General features: G+C 33.5%; 2 protein-coding genes across 2 annotated transcripts; both read right to left on the bottom strand.

Annotated features, from left to right (window-relative positions):
- Positions 1 to 5: 5 nt before the first annotated feature.
- Positions 6 to 6,822, bottom strand: LOC137817133 (uncharacterized). The gene is made up of 10 exons (XM_068620371.1): positions 6,439 to 6,822; positions 5,766 to 5,857; positions 5,482 to 5,589; positions 3,249 to 3,331; positions 2,620 to 2,753; positions 2,205 to 2,254; positions 1,895 to 1,987; positions 775 to 866; positions 339 to 445; positions 6 to 241 (listed from the first exon to the last, which is right to left on the bottom strand). Exons 1-10 carry the CDS (start codon positions 6,646 to 6,648, stop codon positions 200 to 202), a joined length of 1,011 nt encoding a protein of 336 aa, XP_068476472.1. The 5' UTR covers positions 6,649 to 6,822; the 3' UTR covers positions 6 to 199.
- Positions 6,823 to 15,382: 8,560 nt separating this feature from the next.
- LOC137817132 (probable amidase At4g34880) lies at positions 15,383 to 18,001 on the bottom strand. The gene is made up of 5 exons (XM_068620370.1): positions 17,356 to 18,001; positions 16,676 to 16,887; positions 16,344 to 16,580; positions 16,076 to 16,268; positions 15,383 to 15,918 (listed from the first exon to the last, which is right to left on the bottom strand). The coding sequence occupies exons 1-5, from the start codon at positions 17,905 to 17,907 to the stop codon at positions 15,565 to 15,567; spliced, it is 1,548 nt and encodes a 515-aa protein (XP_068476471.1). The 5' UTR covers positions 17,908 to 18,001; the 3' UTR covers positions 15,383 to 15,564.
- Positions 18,002 to 18,907: the final 906 nt, after the last annotated feature.

Below are 18,907 nucleotides of genomic sequence, written 5' to 3'. Positions count from 1 at the left end.
ATGCCTGCTGAAAATTTCAAAGTTGATATCATATATATTAACTGTCATTCATCAAATAATCTTTTCTTACTTCACTGTTTGAAACAACAATCTGATTATGTTTTACAACAGGGAAAGGGAGCAGATAGACAAAATAATGGATGCCTATTCTAAACTTTACATGATGCTCCACATCCATGCAAGGGAGAGAATGTTTCCGTCAAGTTGCCTGCAACAATTCTCTGATATCGTACCCTTGAAGCTATAATTACAAACAGCAGAAGAAGTATTCTTAATATTGAATAAAAGATGATTGTAAAAACTATCAGAATTTGCAAACACGGAGTGATAATTAATACCTGCAGAAAAGTAAGAAATAATATCACTCCTGAGTTCCAAAAGGCATGAATAGTGATGGGAGTGAGAAGGTTGTGAGTTTGAGCATATGAAAACCCCAAAGCAGTCCCTGCGTATGCCACAAATTCCTGTTATTTTCTTTGGAGTATTCGGAATAACAATAGCATCTTTCAAGAGAAAGTACACGTTTCTATTTCCATTTCTTTTTATACAAATAATTACAGAAATGTTTTCACTTTGTTTTATATTTTCAATTTTGTATAGAAAATAATGAAAACAGCAGAAAATGTAAATGAACAAAAACATTTTCTAAAATCAAAAAATGGATTGAATTTTTGTGTTCATAAAAATGACATTTCCCCTTTATCAAATTAAGTTATTGTATACTCAATTCATTATTTCCATATCTGAAGATGTTATCATGTATTTGTACGATACCGAGAACAAACAACTGTGGAAATTCTCCAGGAGTGAGATGTGCAAGGGCAAACACACTGGCGCTAATGACAACAGCAACTGGTGTAGGAACCCTACAGTGAAGGTGGTGAATGAGAAAATTTGCACAACAATCAATTCACAAAACATACTTAAACAACCGAGTTGAGGCATTCATGAAGCATCTAATTAAGTTAAATCTACAAATTTTGCAAACAAGTATATTCACAGATATAGATTATTTTTCACAAAGAAAGCATAAGAGAAAGTTCAAGTTGTGATTTAGCCTAACAATGCTAATCCAAATAACTCAGACTAACACACTACTAGTTTACACATTAAAAATAGAAATAAACCAAAATTGTGACCTTATCATGATACTGTTCTTAGAAATGTTCAGAATACTTGACTAATCATTTTTCCTAAAGATCACTAATCACTTGTACATACACAAAGCAATAGGTTGTTGTTTCTCTTACTTTCCAATTATCCCCCTTTCATTGTCTATCTCTGGAGTCTAGCAGTCTCATTTTAGAAACCTCTATTTTCTCCTACGTGAACAGTATTTTGGAAAGCTCAAGTTTGTGTATAAACGAGTAGTGAACTAGTTGGAGTTTTATGAACTAGAAATTGGATCTTAAAAATATCTAAAGACCAACCCTCCCAGGCCTCATTGTATACATGCATCAAATATCTTAACGGTAAAACTCCATATATTAAAGTTCCCTAAGTTGATTGAAGAACTACCACCTAAATTATGAGTCTAAATACTCCAATATGGTCAGAAACTTAACTGGAAGGAAAAATAGCAACTAGATAGCACAATGCAAACTTCACTTTACATTCTAATCAATTTTTCCCTTTTTTGTCAAGGATACAAGACTAACTAACTACAGCATAGCTGAAACTGCACTTGTTGAAACCTGTGTTCAATTATGTTCCCATTGCATATCTAATTCAAAAAGAAAAAGTTCTACTTTCAAGGCAAGCTTCAGTTTCTTCAACACGAATTATTCTGATACATGGTAATAAAAGAATGCTTAAATCAACAAGAAAAAAAAAAAAAAAAGCAACAAATCAACGGGTGTCAAATAGAAAGGGAAATATATGAAGGAAACAATACCACTTGGTCAGAGAAGTCATAAAAAATCCTCGAAATACAGTCTCCTCAAGGAGTGGAGCAAGAACACCTGTGATACCCACCAAGCAGGCAGTACTACAACGAAAATAAACACAATCAATCACTGGCTTAAGAATCTAGGATACAGAACCTAGATGGAAACTTTAGACAAATTCCTTTCATTAATAGAAGGGGGAACTATGATCTGAAATTCCAGTCCACGACTGCAATTGTCACCACAATGTTATGGTTTTAGATACCTCTGCAACTGCAATTTGGCTGCATAAACCATATTTTAAATATCTTAAATTACCTGAGATTTGAAGATCCAATTAATGGAAGCAAGCGAACAAGAGCATCAGTCTGAAAAGCAGATTATAGAAGCATATAAGAGATACCTTTAAGTCCAGAAAAATTAAACAGTATCATATAAGGCAAACTTTAACAGAACAAAGTAGCAATCCTATCAAGAAAGATTAGTTCTGCTAAGGTACATAAGGAAGATATACAGATATGCTTAGTTAGCTACGACGATCCATACCATGATGGCAAGTCGGAACCATACTATAAACAGTTGTGATGTAATTCTAAGATCACTGACTCAATACTAGTGCTATTTGAAAATCAGCGACCCTAAATTTCGTCCTCCCATGCTACATCAAAAATAGTTTAACATGTAGAAACTAATAAATGCATCTGCATCTGCCAGTAAAATTTGAAAAATATACCTCTCTTTGTGGGGTTTCTCCACTGAAGAAAGACACAGCAACTCCAGTCAATGCAATGGCAATTATGGCACCAACAAGTCCAACTCCTGCCCATAAAAGCCAACCCTTTTGAAGATTGAAAGGCTCCCTCGTATCTGTAACCATGTTTTTACCATTGAATGGAAAAAGCATCAGTGCTTTCTAATTCTTCTAATAGAAGCCAATAGCAAACTAAACATCGGATTAAAATGAGATTTAAACCAACATGATGCAACAGGACAGAGATACAGCATGTTCATCAAGGCACAAACTGGTTCGTGTTGATAGCAGTGAACTTCGCTAAATTAACAATACTTTTATAAGCCTTAAGGTTTGATGCCAATCATTAATACAAACATTGAAGAATAACTCTTGCTTGAGCATAGTGCCTATATTTGTAGTCAATCAACAACTCCAGATGTATTAAAATAATAATCAAGATTGTATTGAAATCCATGCTGAAGTTATCTTAATATTATTTTGAGCTTTTGAACTCTAGATTGGTTGTTGAACCTATAGGCACTATACTCACAGTCCCACGCAAATACTGCTCACATTAGAAACCTCTGCCTATTCCCAGATATAACTGAAAGGTTCTTAAATGATAATACCGTATTTGAAGAAGTCTTCAGGAAGTGGCTGGAAAGTGTTGGCAACACTATAAATTATTCCAAGAACAACAGCAGTTGTCATGCTGCCAAGACAAATAATAGGAGAAAATAAGAAAGTAATTGAAAACTTTATGTACTTTGTCTTTAACACCAGAAAGAAAATTGGAATAATTATTAGGTACTGGTAGAAAGGCCAAAGCTGCAGGAAATAATAAGGGTAAATAGTCAGTTCATTACAACAAGTATTGACATATTTCGTTTTTAGTATAGTAAGAAAAAAAAATTACAATTTTAGTACAACAACTTTATTTATATTAGTTTGGTTTGAACTCGGTTAATGGTTAATATAATTGAGAACGTGTTTGGCCTTTAGTAATTATCACGTGCGTTTATTAAAGAAAAAAATTAACTTTATTATGCAATTAACCTAGAAAGAACCACTAAGGATTTCAAATTTATAAAGCAAAAGGCAAAGGGTAAAAGGTTCCTTTCAAGATTAATTGCATATTAACGTTTATTTTCCCTTTAATAAACACACATGACAATTCCTAAAGACCAAACACATCAATTACCTTAACTATTAACCGAGCTCAAACAAAATTAACCGAATTAAAGTTTTTGTACTAAGATCTGTAACTTTTTTTCTTGTTGTGCTAAAAATGAAAGATTGACGTCAATACTTGTCATATTGCACCAACTATTTACCCTAATAATAATAGTTAATGCACTTGAGAAATATTATGTTCACATATCAAATGATACAATTTATTTAGTATTCGTGAGTATCAATATCTACTGAGTTCCACACTATTAATATTTCCTAGAATTTGGGCTTAGGACCTAAGTCAATCCCACAAAATCAATTTACAAGATAATGATTGTCCAAACTTTATATACTCTATTTAAGTTATATTTTAGTCGACGTGAAACTAAACCACTCTATAGTTGCAAATAAGGCAGACTAGGAGTCACCTAAATTAAGGTGGCCTCTTGACACTTGCCCTCACACGCAGGGTTGTAAAGTTTTGCAAATGCAAGTAATCCAATAAAAAATGTAGAATAGGCTTTGATTCATCATAGAATTTGGACTTGGGACCAAATTCGTTCCTCGCAATATCAACTTGCAAGATAAGGATTGGCCAAACTTTATAACCTCTATTTAAATCATATTGTCAATGTGGCACTAAACCACCACTAATGAGCTACAATTAAGGAAACCCCCCCAAAGAAGTCACAACAAAGGTAGGGCTAGGGTGACCATAATTAAGGTGTCTTTCCAACAATATTAGCCAACAAAATAGAAACTTAGTTTTCCCCAAGAATCTGAGGTTGGAAAAGTAGTTTTCCTGATAATGGTTTTTGGCCAAGTTTCCCACAAACATTTTCATGAGATGGAAATCTAACTTTCCCCAGTGAAAATAAAAATTTTATTGAAAAAAAAATACCATATTACTCATTAATTAACTGTGGTAGCAAATTAAAGATTTCAGTAAAAATAACATATTATTCTTTGATTTCTAAAAAGTTTATATAAATATCACCAACAATACTTTTTGCTAACCAAAATATACTTTGGTCATTCCTGAGAATCTTAATTCTCAAGATTTGTGATTCCTAGAAAGTATAATTCCGTAGTAGGAAAAAATTGACCTCCTACTAAAAGTCCCCCAAGTTTATCAAGAGCCTATATTTATATAGACTATATGGAGATCACACATTAACTAGTGATATAGTCAAATTGTAATATATAAGTGGGTGCAAACTCATCACAAACCGATCTTGTGATCCATTTTCTAATAGTATCAAAATTGAATGTAAAGAAGTGTATTAGAGATCTCACATTGACTAAAAATATAACCAAATTATAGTATATAAATAAATGTAAATCTCACCTTACAAACCGGTTTTATGATATTGAATTAGTCTTAAAGTTCAAATTTCTAAGAATTTTCTGCTCTAAAATTCAATAAAAGCAAATGTTACAAAGTAAGAATTCAGACATTTAACAAGGACGCAGGCTTTGAGCAAAGGATGACAACCTAAAAATCTAATGTGTATCGCACACTTCCATGAACATCATGTGATATTTGCTACATAAAATGTTGTTTCTCATCTTCTTTGCAAGTCAATGACCCATCCAAAACAATTCAGAAGCAAATGTGGATGTAGTTTCACAATTTACCAACCAACTTCAAAAATTACAAAGGTAAGAGAGTCCAGAGGAGTAGCATACCCCTGATCCAACAAAAGTATCTCTGCCTTGTCATCTAAACTTAGCACATCAGGTTTGATCCCAAGATATGGGAGAGCAATTGCTTCAGTCAAACCTGTCAACACAAAACTGCCTGGGAATAAATTAATGGCCCAAAATACAACTCAAACAGTAACATAGAAATCAATACTAACATGTAAATCAATTGACAGTATATAGATAAGAAGTCCCTAAATGTTATCTTCTCAGTAGATTTGCATTAATTCAAGTTTGATATGAAATCACAACAGCTACTCAGAACACACCCCAATCCACAAGCAAGAGAGGTCAATGAAACTGTTTGCCATTCCCAAGGCACCTCCCATCGCCTGAGTATAGGCCATTCCAGTTCTGATTCCTGAAAAACGGACAAAGAAAAAGAACGATACAAGTAATTTACACAATTGTTTATAAAGAATTTAATTAGAATGTATTGATAATATTACAGTTGTTTACATTATCGTCAATAGTACATTGCCATGCATGATAAGATTACTGACCTATCTAATAATTACTTCAAAAATATATATAGAAAGACTTCTAATTGATTGGCAAAACAAAAGATCTTTACAAATAATTTACGAAATTAAATTTTTCATATATTATTGTAAACAAAAACAAACAACATAAAGACCTCTAACTCGTAGTTTCACTGAAATACACTCAATTCAGACATGCAAAGGGAATCATATTATGATGGTAAATTGGTATTGAATAAACTAAAATCCCAATCACCATATACTCACTTTAAAAAAAAAACACTCTTCTAATTCTTCGTTTTTTCAGCCGGTCACGAGTAGCATCCAAAATCAAACATTTTTACTCAACATGCACGGAAATTAAAGCGCATAAGGCAACTATTCCCACGATAACTTGTGAACTTGGAAAGTAATTGCGTAGGAATAAATAAATAGTAAAAAGGGCAAGAGAGGAGAGTGCCTTGTCTCCAGCGTTGAAGAAACAAACTGAAGAAAGGGCCCTTTTGGAACCCAAATTCAAGTGATGCGAGAGAAAGGGGTTTTTGTGGAGAAATGCGTGGCTTTGTTTTGAGATGGTTTTAAAGGAAGAACAAAGCTTGTGGGGACAGATGAGAGTGGAAGGTAAGGGTGAAAACAGAGAAGACGCAAGTAACATTGAATTTGAAAGCATAATGTCGAGTAGAGGCTATGAAAGCTGGATTCGCAGAAGAAGAACTTTGAATGTTAATCCTTTTGATGATGTGCCCACGAGCAGAGCACAAGGTGGAGCAGCGGATAAGGCTCGTCGCTACACTTCCTTCTTTACTTCAACTGCTTCAAAAAAATTTGGATGAATTAATCGATCAATAAAAAAATTAAAATATGTATATACATGTTTATAATGAATTAAAGAAAAAAAATGGTAGATTTCTTCTTAAAAACAGAATTACAACTTAACAAAAACGATAGGTAGAATATATCAATTTATAAAGAATATTAAAAATAAACTAATGATTTGCTATGAATAAATCTTAAATTAGCTAACTTATCAACGCACACATCTCTTTACGGAAAATATGAGTAATCTTAAACTTGATTTTTTCAAGTAATTAAAACAAGTATTTCATTGATTACCAAGCATTCACGTAACATTAGTCCTAACAATAAATGCATCACAAACCAAGGCAGAATCACGTTCAAATCATATATTAGTAAATCTCATCTTTTGAGCTTCCTTCATATATAGCTTCATAAAAACTTAACAACCATAGTAGTCTGAACTTCAAGAAACGCAAAGAAAACACCAATAAATTCCCCCATACTCTCACGAAAAATACCCCCACAAATAGCAAGACCAAGATATAATTTTAACTCAGTCTAGTGAAGGGAACACCCATCTAATAGGAAGTAGGCAACTTTACCAGTACGAGTATTAATACCAAAAAATTTAATCACGTTGGAATCCAACATATAATTCTTCATTGAAGTTTTAGATAAATTTCCCATTAGACATTAAATCTTTAATTATCGAAATAGCTCTAGAAACATCAATCTTATCCTGAAATCTAGCCTAATTCCTCATACGCCATATCATCCAAATAGAAAAAGTTATCACAGCAAGCTTAATCAATTTAACCGAAGAACTACCATCACTCTTAATAAAAGAAAAAAGATCATCCTTTTTAGAGAAATGAGAAGAAAAATCTGTCGAACCCAACTCCAAATATGCAAAGCATTAGAACATTTAAAAAATAAATGTTTAATAGATTTTTCGTGTTTTTCACAAAGCGTACACATAAAACATATATGCAAACCTTTCTTTCCAATGAGTTTCATTTCCTTCAAAAACTTTAAGTTTCTTCTCTTTTTCTCTTTACAACCAATATTAAAACAATTTATTTTTTGTTTAAATTATACAAATATAACTTCATTATATAATTTATAATTTTCTCAGTTTTATATTATTTTATTATAAATATGTATACATGTCAAACTTGCTCCAACAAATATTTTTCATATGTACATGAAGGAAATAACAGGATTCTTGTAACATTGTTTCAAGACAATGATGTTGAAGAATCCAACGAAGGAAGAAGGGTGAATTTAGACTTGTTGGACGAGGTACGTGATCATGCTCGTATAAATTCGAAAGCTTTAAAGAGAAGGGTGGAGCTAAAGCACAAGACCAAGACGAAACATCGGCAATTCAAGGTTGTCGACTTGGTGATGAGGAAGGCCCACCCCTACCAGATTGAGAACAAGTTGTCTCCAAAGTAGACTGGCCTGTTCCGCGTCGAGGCACTAGCAAACAACACGTAAGCTGGAAACCCTAGAGGGAGGAGTCATCCCACGAACGTGGAATGCAACAAATCTTAAGTTCTATTTCAGTTAAGATGCATAGGTTTTCATTCTTTTCTTTTGAACACTGTATTTTTGTTTCAGGTGACACTCTTTTTCCCTCATAAGGGGTATTTTAATGAGGTCGCCAATAGTAAAATTGTTCTTGGGAAAAATGTGTGAAATAAGTTAACTTGAATAGATGAATTATCCAACTCTGCACATGGTAAGTCGATTTAACTCAGCGTAAGAACGATTACCCGAGTATAGGCGCTTTATGAGATGAATAAGTCTAAACAGATGAATTATTCGATTTTGCACATGGTAAGACGACCTAACTCGGAATAAATGAAGTCACCTAAGTATAGGCGCCCTATGAGATGAATTAATTTGATGAATTATTTGATTTGGCGCATGGTAAGACGACCTAACTCGACGAAAAAACGATTAACCAAGTATAGGCGCCCTATGAGATAAATTAATTTGATGAACTATCTGATGTGGTACATGGTAAGACGACCTAACTCAGCATAACAACGATTACCCAAGCATAGGCACCCTGTGAGATAAATTAGTTTAAAACAGGCACAAGGTAGCGCACGGTAAGACAACCAAGCTCAAAGTAGATACAACTATCCAAGTACGTGCCCTGTGAGGTAAGATATCATGGAATAGACGCAGTACTCACGTTGTAGGACAACCTAATTTGGAGGCAATGATAGCTTGACCATACCCAAGTTTAGGAATATTCCAAATAACTTAAGATGTCATGCCCTTTACATGACTCCTGAAATAAAGTTGTGTAGTAAATGCCCAGATAAAAAGATAGTACAAGTCAAGTTGAAGTGGAAGATTGCCCTAACCCTAGGGAGGTCATCCACGAAAAGGTTAGTCTCTCCGATTAAGAGAAAGTTTCATTGATCTGAGTCCAACTTCACCTAAGTTAGCAAGACCCTATTAGGTTAACTATGCTATGTGTAAGGTGGAAAAGGTGAGTTAGTTGCATTTGGACATGCATTTGTAGTGATGTAAGTAAACGCAATCGTAGTGATGTAAGTAAATTCGTAATGAGGTAAGTAAACCCTTTAAATTTCAAAAACAGTATGCACCCAAGAATTCAAAGGTACTGAATAAATATAGACAAAAAGTTCAAAATGTTAAACAAGTTCGGCAGTCACATAAATGTTACAATCCATAAGAGTTTGAATTAATCCCCCATTAGTTGTCCATCTACCGCGATTTTACCTAGGTCTAGCTCTGAAAAATCCATGGTGGGATGGATCGCTGCTTGCTCTAAGGCAGCCTCAAATCCGACGAAGTAGGATTGAGCAGCACCTTGCTTGAAGGAATTGGTGGCCTTGACAAGGTCTTCCCCCTTTGCAAGTCACCTTCTTTTTCAGCTCTTCCTGATGAGCTCAACCAACTCAGCCTTGTTGATGTTGGAGAGCATGCTATCTGCAAAAATGAATAAATGCTTAGTGGTTACAATGTAAGTTTCTTTTTCAAAGGTAGGAAAGGAGGAGTATCGGTATAAGCTTTGAGGGCACCAGGAAGATATTCTTTAGTCAACAACGTTGAGGTATCAAAGGCGACTTTCAAACTTGTCAAAAATTTGCAAATTCCTTGGTCCTTTGGAGGCAGATCTTCCAAACGTCGAGCACTTTGAAACCTAGGATTAGAAGTCCAATACAAAGGAAAGTCGTCCAGTAGGGACAAATCTTCTTTCGAAGCCCGGATCTTGAGGAATCGACCTTTAAATTTTTTTTAGGAAGACTGGAAGAGGGTAAGTAAACCTCTCCCAGGGGAACCATTTAGAGAGACCCATAGTTGGCGACCCAAGTGTTTGGCTTCGAAAAAATACAAGAAAACTTCCACAGTCGGCGAAATGTCGAGCTGTGAACACAGAATTATAAAAGCTCGGATGAATGCCCAGCTATTTGGATGTAGCTGGGCGGGAGCTATGTTTAGCTCGGTCAACAACTCCTTTTCAAAAATGGACAAGGGTAGACGGAGTATGACATTTTTAAAGAAAGTAGCATAGAAAAAGAAAAATGGACCATCATGGTCTGACGACTCATCGCTACATATGGGTTCATCCTCCTTACAAGCTACAACCTTTACTAAGCCTTGGTCTTTCTTACTTAATGCCACTGATTCCCTTAATTCCCTAATTCGTAAATGGATAGTGTAATAAGAAGTCTCTTTTAGGAGTTCCTTTTTAGCCCAAGGATATGCAGAACTATAATCCATCATCGAAAGCAACTAAAGCATAAACAAAAGCATAATATGAATGTAATTTAGGATATGCATAATGAATCAAATCAGCATAAATTAAAGATACATTTCTCATAATGCAATCAATGAAACGAATGATGATCACCAGTGGAGTTAAGTGGGAAAGGAATACCTAGTTTTTTGGGCGTGTGAAAGAGAAGTTCTGGAGAAGGTGTGGAGGCAAAGTGATGAAAATGAAGAAAGCTTGGAGGCAGAGTGATGGAAATAAGGGGAAAAAGAACATACATTCAAAAGGAGGAAGGTGAAGCGACAGGACTCCCCCACCATTGATGCAGGTGCCACATGTATGCTCCACATTAAGTAAGGTGAGATGTCTTTTCACGTGACGCTTCGGTAATCGCGCCCCAGCTACCCCCTGAGAAAATGTCATGTCAGTCGCCAGCACTGAAGAGCCTCTTTGCCCTGTCAAGCTCGGCTCGAGCCTGAGGGGCTTGTGTACTGGTCGAACGTGCTCGGATCCTCAACCCAAGCACTTAAGTGTAGTAAACTCGATTAGATAGGTTATGTGAGAAATACCCAACTCGGCCTAGGGCAGGTATGAGCCCATGACACAATATGATGTCGACCCAAATCTTTGGTGGTCTACACGGAAAGGAAAATTAAAGTAAAAACAACTGAATGAATAACTGAATTAGTTAAAGTGTATATATATTTTAAATGCAAATAAAAGTTGTTAGGGATGATGTGCAGTGTACCCGAAAATAAAAGGTACATGTTAACATAATGTAGTTATTGTTGAAATTAAATTGTTATTATTGAGATTATATTCTTGTTGTTGAAATAATGTTCTGGTTGATGAAAATCATTGAAGGAATGTCTATAAAAGGGGTTTAAGACCCCGAGTAAAGGTAAGCTTTTTTGAACCCTATACTGATACAAATTTATAGTTTGAATGTTTTCACTGATTTGATCGTCAGAGTGTGATCAATAAGTGAAGTCCCCTTCATCATGAAGTGTCTTCAACTCGATTCAACATCCCAGCAAAGTCGCTTCAACCTGGAACTCACTTCCGAGTCCGATCGAGATCAACATGCGAGAATAAATAATTAAATAACCATTTTCATTATTGTTATTTCATGTGAATGTAATGGTTATGTCAAGTTGATGCAAATATCATAAAAAAATGAAGAAGAAAAAAAAAAGTGAAAGTGAACCATAAATTTGGAAAAGTAAAAATGAAAAAAAAAAAAAAAAGCACTCACCATTAAAGTTCTCTTGCCTTGTAATTTACAACACTAACATTCTATTTTATTGGATATGAGTATTTATGACCAAAAGAAATATTTTATACTATGATCGAATAAAATTTTGAAAATAAAAATTAAAACTAATGATATATTTAGAAATGATCATATTATAATTTAAAATATCAATGTTGACAAATTTTGCCCCTAGGAAATAACGTTGAAGTAAATTATATTAATATTAGTGTAAATTTAGAAAATATTGATTACAAAAATTATTGTGTTTATAACAAGTCAAGATATATTTAGAAATTATTATATTTTGGCATTGCTGAGAAATAAATGAGTATTTAGTTTCAAAATAAATTTAGAAATGGAAAAATAAAGATCACAGATATGGAAGATTTTCTGTTTTTGCATTCTTAAATCAAGATCTCTTAAACAATTCATAGTGATTTGTTTCACCATATGAGCATTCAAGCTAAACAATCGTTAAAATATGAAAATATTTGTTTCTTACAACTTTGAAACTATAATTTGACAATATTCCTCCTGTTTTTATATTTTTATTCATTCTTATTAATATATGTTATTAATATTTGGAAAGTTTTTTAATACAATAATTCACATGTAACAAAAAAAAATATTGAAATTATTTTTTTATATATTCAGCACAAATTATTTTAAATTTTCTAACAATATTGATATTTATTAATTTTTTAGCATTATTTATATTTATTTCAAAGTTTGAAAAACCAAGTTACTATTAAAAAACAATATATTAATCAATTTGAAAATTTCATGAAAGACGAATCAATTTGTTCTTTTTATAATATTTATATTTATTTTCCTTTTGTTGGTCAATTAAATAGTATAAAATATTTATAGTTATATGATTTTATATATATTTTTTAGGTTTAAGTTGTATAGATATGGATAATGCTATATTAACTACGTTTGTATTGTTTGATAGAATTGTATCATAATTCTTGGCAATAATTAAATAAAAATATTGGATTCAGTTGTTGTCATTTGATATAAAGATCTAGTACAAGAAATTAAGTTATTTGATGGGAAATTGTTCTTAAGACGATTTTATGTAAAATTGGATCGAATAATCATGTGATTGAACTGAAAAGGTTTGTCATTCCTTTCAACTTTTCGCATAAACTTATCGTGGGTGATTAAAGGAATGAAATATAATACTACAGACACCTAATATGTTTCCTTGCTCAAGAGAATATTTTGGCAACAAGACATTTATGAGAAGTTTTACAAGAAGATCAATCTTGTAGCTTGTTAGATGATTATACAGAAGGTGATGATATAAATGATAGAAGAAAAAATTGTTGAAGAAAGAGAAAATGAGTTTAAGGGAATAAAGACATGAAGCGTGACAAAGAAACACATAGAAGAAGAAATAAGAAGGAGATTTTAAGGGAGGCTAACTAGAGGAAGACTTACCTTTGGAGATGAGATTAAAGGACTTGTACATGAGTAATTTCTTAGTCTTTAGACAAACTAGAACTTGATGAGTGGAACTTTAAGGAGCGTTTAACAAAATTGTAGAGTTAAAAGTATCTTCAAGAGCTTCTAAACTAGCACATGTCATTTTCATGTGCACATAGGTAGTTTGACTCTTACACTTGACCCTTTAAACTTTCAAGAGTCTTCTTGTGTCCATTAGAACTCCTTAGGCACCACCCATGAACATTCTACTCAAGTCATTATTGTTTTTCACAAGTAATCATTACATCCACCTAGATTTAAGGAACTACCCAGGTGCACTTCTTAATTTCAAGGGATTAAGAGGTGTTAATCATGTTTAGTGGAGTTAACTCTTGATTAGAAAAGTTAACTCCATTTCCTTATCCATTTCACTTCTTTACACAAGCTCCTCATCTATAAAAGGGAATCTGCTCCATTTGTAACTTCATCATTGATGATTGAATGAAATTCTCCTTTGCGATTTTACATTGAGAGTCTAGGAGTTCTCTACTTTTGTTTTGGTTCTTATATTGATAAACTTTCAAGTGATGAATGTTTTTACATTTATCCTTTGGTTCTTGAGTTGAAGGTGGTATGTTCTTCTCCTTTTTCTTATCTCAATCCATTTTACTTTCAATTCTTTACTTATTCTTGTTTTTCCTTTGAAACTAATACAAAACAAATGGGTTTCTCCATGGTTTCCTTGCTTTCGTCAATCATCTCTTAATATCCATGGAGTTTCTCTTCTCCAACACCTCTTGAGTTGATCAAGATCAGATCTACCTATTAAGGTTTACATCAAAAGGTCGTTGTAATTGTGAAAGAGCCCATTTTCAATGAAGTGAACATCATGCAAATGTTGTTGCAAATTGACCAAACTATTGGAATGCTTCCATATGATTTGACGATGTGCACATAGATATAAGCTAACATCGTACTACACAAACATATGTGTGTGTTTATTCTATGTTGTAGGAAATGTCTATTGTTTTCGTCTGTCAAGAAGATTTGTCCAAGCTCAAGTCACAATAAATGATCTATTCAATAAATAGCTAAGGTTGTTTGCTTCAACAACAACCTGACACCAGCACATGTAAACTCTAATTCAACTAGTTGCCTAATATATTGTGCATTTTAACCACATTTTGATGCAAAAGTTATGCTACCGAGGGAGATAAGTTTTGCTAGCTATCTAGGATGTTGTGTAAAGAAGAAGATCATTTAAAATTGTGTGAGTGTATTTAATGCATCGTCCACTATTAAGTTCGGCAGAAGCAGAAAGGACTTAAGTGGGATGAAGCTTCTCAACGACCCATAAACGAATTTGGAACGATTATATTCTTCAAAGTATGTTTGAAGTCATTCATCAAGAAGAAAAATGCAAGAGTGGACATTGCACTATGCTAAAACAGTCAGATTTTGTGCCTAAAAATCTTCATAGAGAACATTATGAGTGTTTATCTAGCAAATTAGGAGAGAGTGCATAAGCCTTGTAATCGTCGAAAGAGGTAATCCCTCCCTTGTTTGCAAAACCAATAATTTGTTTATCATATTTTCAAAAAATGTCTTATGTTAGTCAGGAGTGACTGTTTGACAACGAATACTCTTGTAGTCAAAAGTAGTTGCTTCCAAAGGATACTCATTTAGTCATTAGTGATTGAGTTTAAAGAATACTCAATGGGATTAATGCCTGCTATCCGAAAGAATACTCAAGGGGTTATCTAACAATGACTATGATCCAAAGAATATTCAAGGGGTTAGCTAAGAGTGGTTACAATTGCAAATAATACTCAAGGGGTTATATAAGAGTGGCTGCGACCCAAGATAATACTCAAGAGGTTAGTCAAGAGTAGTTACGATCTCAAATAATACTCGATTGTACTTTGCAACATTAGTCTGTCTAGTGAAACCCAATCTATTGGTTGAAAACTAAATGTATTCTGACGTGTTAGACAAATCAATATAAAATATAATATTTTTTTTTCTCATCTTTTATATTTTGCATCAAGAGAAAGAACCACTACTAAAACTAAGTTTGAAAAACAACTTAATTAAGTAAATCTATTAGGAGTTTGAAGTTATGTATGATATATTTTATCAAACGAAATTTGAATTTAAAAATGAATCATTAACAAATTACTTGCTATATAAAAGTATAATTTGAAGCACCATTCTTAAACGATATTTAAAAATTAAAAAAACTTTAAAATACAATTCGACCTCCCTGTTTAAGTTTCAAACTACTTTACACATCATATATATAACATAAGTAAATGATAATGTGAAGGATAGAAGATTACTTATTATAACTTTGGAAGTGGAGGAGGCTTCCTGATCATAGTTACTTGCTCAAAGGAATAGGCAATTTCAATGAGCTTTGGCTCAGAGCCTCTCAAACCTCCAAAGCAAACTCCAAATGGCACACCCTTTTCATAGCCTGCTGGAACAGTTATTCCAGGATAACCTCCAATAGCCAGTACAGGACTAAAGATTGCAAAAGGTACTACAACCGCATCAAGTTTATTTCCTTTCATTACTTTCTCAAACCCATCTTGTGACAATCTTGTCAAGTTTAATAGTGCTTGTTTCAGTGTCTTAGATCCACTTATCTTCTCAGCCTGCAGCATGAGACCTTGTCGATACTTCTCAACTTTCTCCTGCCATTTCCGTACCAATATTATATTAGCAATCATAGGTTAATCAAAACAATAAAGCTAGATATAGTTCATATTGGTGTTTTTTTGTTTTAGTGTCATGTTTTATATTATATCTACATTTCTTCATTAACTAGATGTTACATTCTCATGCACTTACCAGTTTTGGGTGTTTATTGTTGAAGGCTATCACATCGGCCAAGCTTCTCACAGGGGAAGTAACTAAGTCTTTGAGGTATGCGTTCAAGGAATATTTGAATTCAAATGCCATAGCAATACCTTCACTTGTACCGCTATAAATTTCATTAATGTTTTCTATCTCCAAATTATCAACCAAAACTGCTCCTCTTTCCCTGAATTTGTAAGAAACACATGAGACTGAATACAGCAATAAACTAATATTCTTGCCAAGTAGTAATTTTCATTACCTTAATGTTTTTAGGTGTAGCTCAAAAGTTTTATGCAGAAAAGTATCACTTCCAAAATCGTAGAAATGTCTCAGAACTCCTAGTCTCTTTCCTCGTAACCCATCTTTCCTTAGAAATTTAGCATAGCCTCCTTTTGGGATATACTTTGATGCTTTGATTGTTGCTTTATCATTGGTGTCAATTCCTACAATAGTTCCAAGAACAAGAGCAGCATCTGCTACAGTCCTGCAAATTGGTCTACACCAGCCCACAGAATGTTACACACTGAATCTAGTTCAAATAATTTGAACAGGGAAATTAATTATGCTAGCAAATGGACTTGGTGGACATACCCAACCGTGTCTTGTCTTGGGCTGATCGGAACTACCCCTGCCCTGCTAGTCAGTCCTACTGTTGGTTTTATACCCACTACTGAGTTAGAATCTGAAGGGCATAAAATAGACCCATCTGTCTCTGTACCAAGCGACACTGCCACCAAATTGGCTGCTACTGATATTGCAGATCCACTGCTGGATCCACAGGGATCACCCATTGTGTATGGATTCTGCAGAATAAAAGCACTTTAGTGAACTCCTTATTTTTTAATCATTCACTCCATAACATTCTCATTCCACCAATTTATATAGCCTTTCAATTGCTATGAAACCCCAACAGTTTTTTTATAAACCTCTTAATCTCTAATATTTTCTTTCCTTTCTACTCCATCTTAATTTCATTCTATACCCAACTCATCAGTAATATTTTATAATAAAAAGACTTCATTACCGAGTGTCATGTGAAGAACCCATTGAATGTTAAATGAATTCATTTGAAAGAACCTTATAGTAATTTTCTTTTTTTTTATCAGCAACCTGATAGTAAGTGAAAGAACATTTCAAATGGGATTGTGCATAGTCTCCAAAAAGATTAAATTGTTTGGTAAAGACACATGCATAATTTGAATTTCTTCTCTAACCTCTACAAAAGTATAAAATAAACTAAGCAAGTAATATAAAAGAAGAAAATGAACCACCTTTCCATGTCCTCCCCTGGCACTCCAACCACTGGGTGCTGCATCGGACCTGTAATGTGACCACTCACTGAGAGTGGCCTTCCCTATGATGATAGCCCCAGCTTTTCTTAACCTAGTGACTACACCTGCATCTCTGGGCACCACAGAGCCCAGAAGAGCAAAAGAACCTGCAGTGGTGTTCATCTTATCCTTAGTTGCAATGTTATCCTTAACCAAAATGGGTATTCCATGCAGTGGTGAAAGAGAGTGTGGTGCCTTGGCCTTTCTCTCCTGATCAGCTTTGTCAGCCTCTGCAAGAGCATCTGGGTTTAACTCCAACACTCCTCTCAGAACTGGGTTTTGGATTTGTATTTGGTTGTGGTAGAATTCAACGAGTTGCCTAGAGGTTAACTGGTTTCTCCGGAAAGCAAGTTGGAGATCGTAAACAGATGCTTCTTGGATTGAGAATCCCTCGACCGTGCTAGTTGCTAGAACAGAAGAGAAAGTAGGTAGAAGGATGAGAAAAAGGAGTTCAAAGCAAAAAGACAACCTACGAACTGTGTTGGAAGCCATCTATAACTATCCAGATTCAAGAATTAATCACATTACCAAAAACATCATTATATATATAAGGACCATCCTTTCCATGGGAAAGGGAATGCATCATAAATTATCTCTAACTATAGTATTCCTAAATAAATGTAACAATTCTTTTATTTTAATAAAATATTTATAATTTTTTCTATTTTATCGTTTTAATTTCTACCTACCATAAATACATATATGTAAATTATTTGAAGATTTATAATCAGGATAAAATTATAAATTAAAATGATTGGTAAGTAATTAGTAGTAAAAAGAAGCATTTTGCTTTGATTTTTAAACTCAAATTACGTCATATAGAATGTCAAACATGGATAGAAGAAATAAAAAAATTAGTCATTTTACGTTATGCTTTGATGCGATAAAAAAACTAACTTTACCATCAACACTAACAAAACTAAAAAATGGGTGGGTATTTTTACCGTGGATGTATATTGACCAAAATATATGAGTGTTTAAATTGTCAATTTTGAAGTCAGATTAAAGCAACAACAAACATAAAAAATAGTAATTTTTACATCAAATGAATATTAATTAATATAAAGTAAAGAAAATTTCTTAAATCCAACTCCAAATATGCATAACATTAAGACATTCAAAAAATAAATGGCAAATAGATTCCTCCCTCTTTTCATAAAGCATGCACATAAAACATATGTGCAAATCTCTATGTTGAATGTGTTAATTTATAGGTAATCGCCCTGAAAAACTTTTCAGAAAACTAGAGTTTTGGAAGGAAATATATATGAAGACCAAATGAGTTTATCCCAGTCACAGGGAATTTCAGGATCCAAGAAAAATCCTAGCTAAGTTAAGAGTGAAACACCCACAATCTTTTAGAATCCAATTAAGAATATTATGTTCTTGTCTCATCATGATATGTTCAAAAAATGACACATCTAGCATAATGGCAAGGAAATACTCCAATCACTACCAATGTAGAAATGAGAAACTGTATCCGAGATTCTAG

The sequence above is a fragment of the Phaseolus vulgaris genome, unplaced genomic scaffold (genome assembly GCF_000499845.2).
Source record: "Phaseolus vulgaris cultivar G19833 unplaced genomic scaffold, P. vulgaris v2.0 scaffold_17, whole genome shotgun sequence".
Taxonomy (NCBI): Eukaryota; Viridiplantae; Streptophyta; class Magnoliopsida; order Fabales; family Fabaceae; genus Phaseolus; species Phaseolus vulgaris.
Note: the sequence above shows the minus strand (reverse complement) of the source record. Positions and strands in the feature narration are given on the sequence as shown.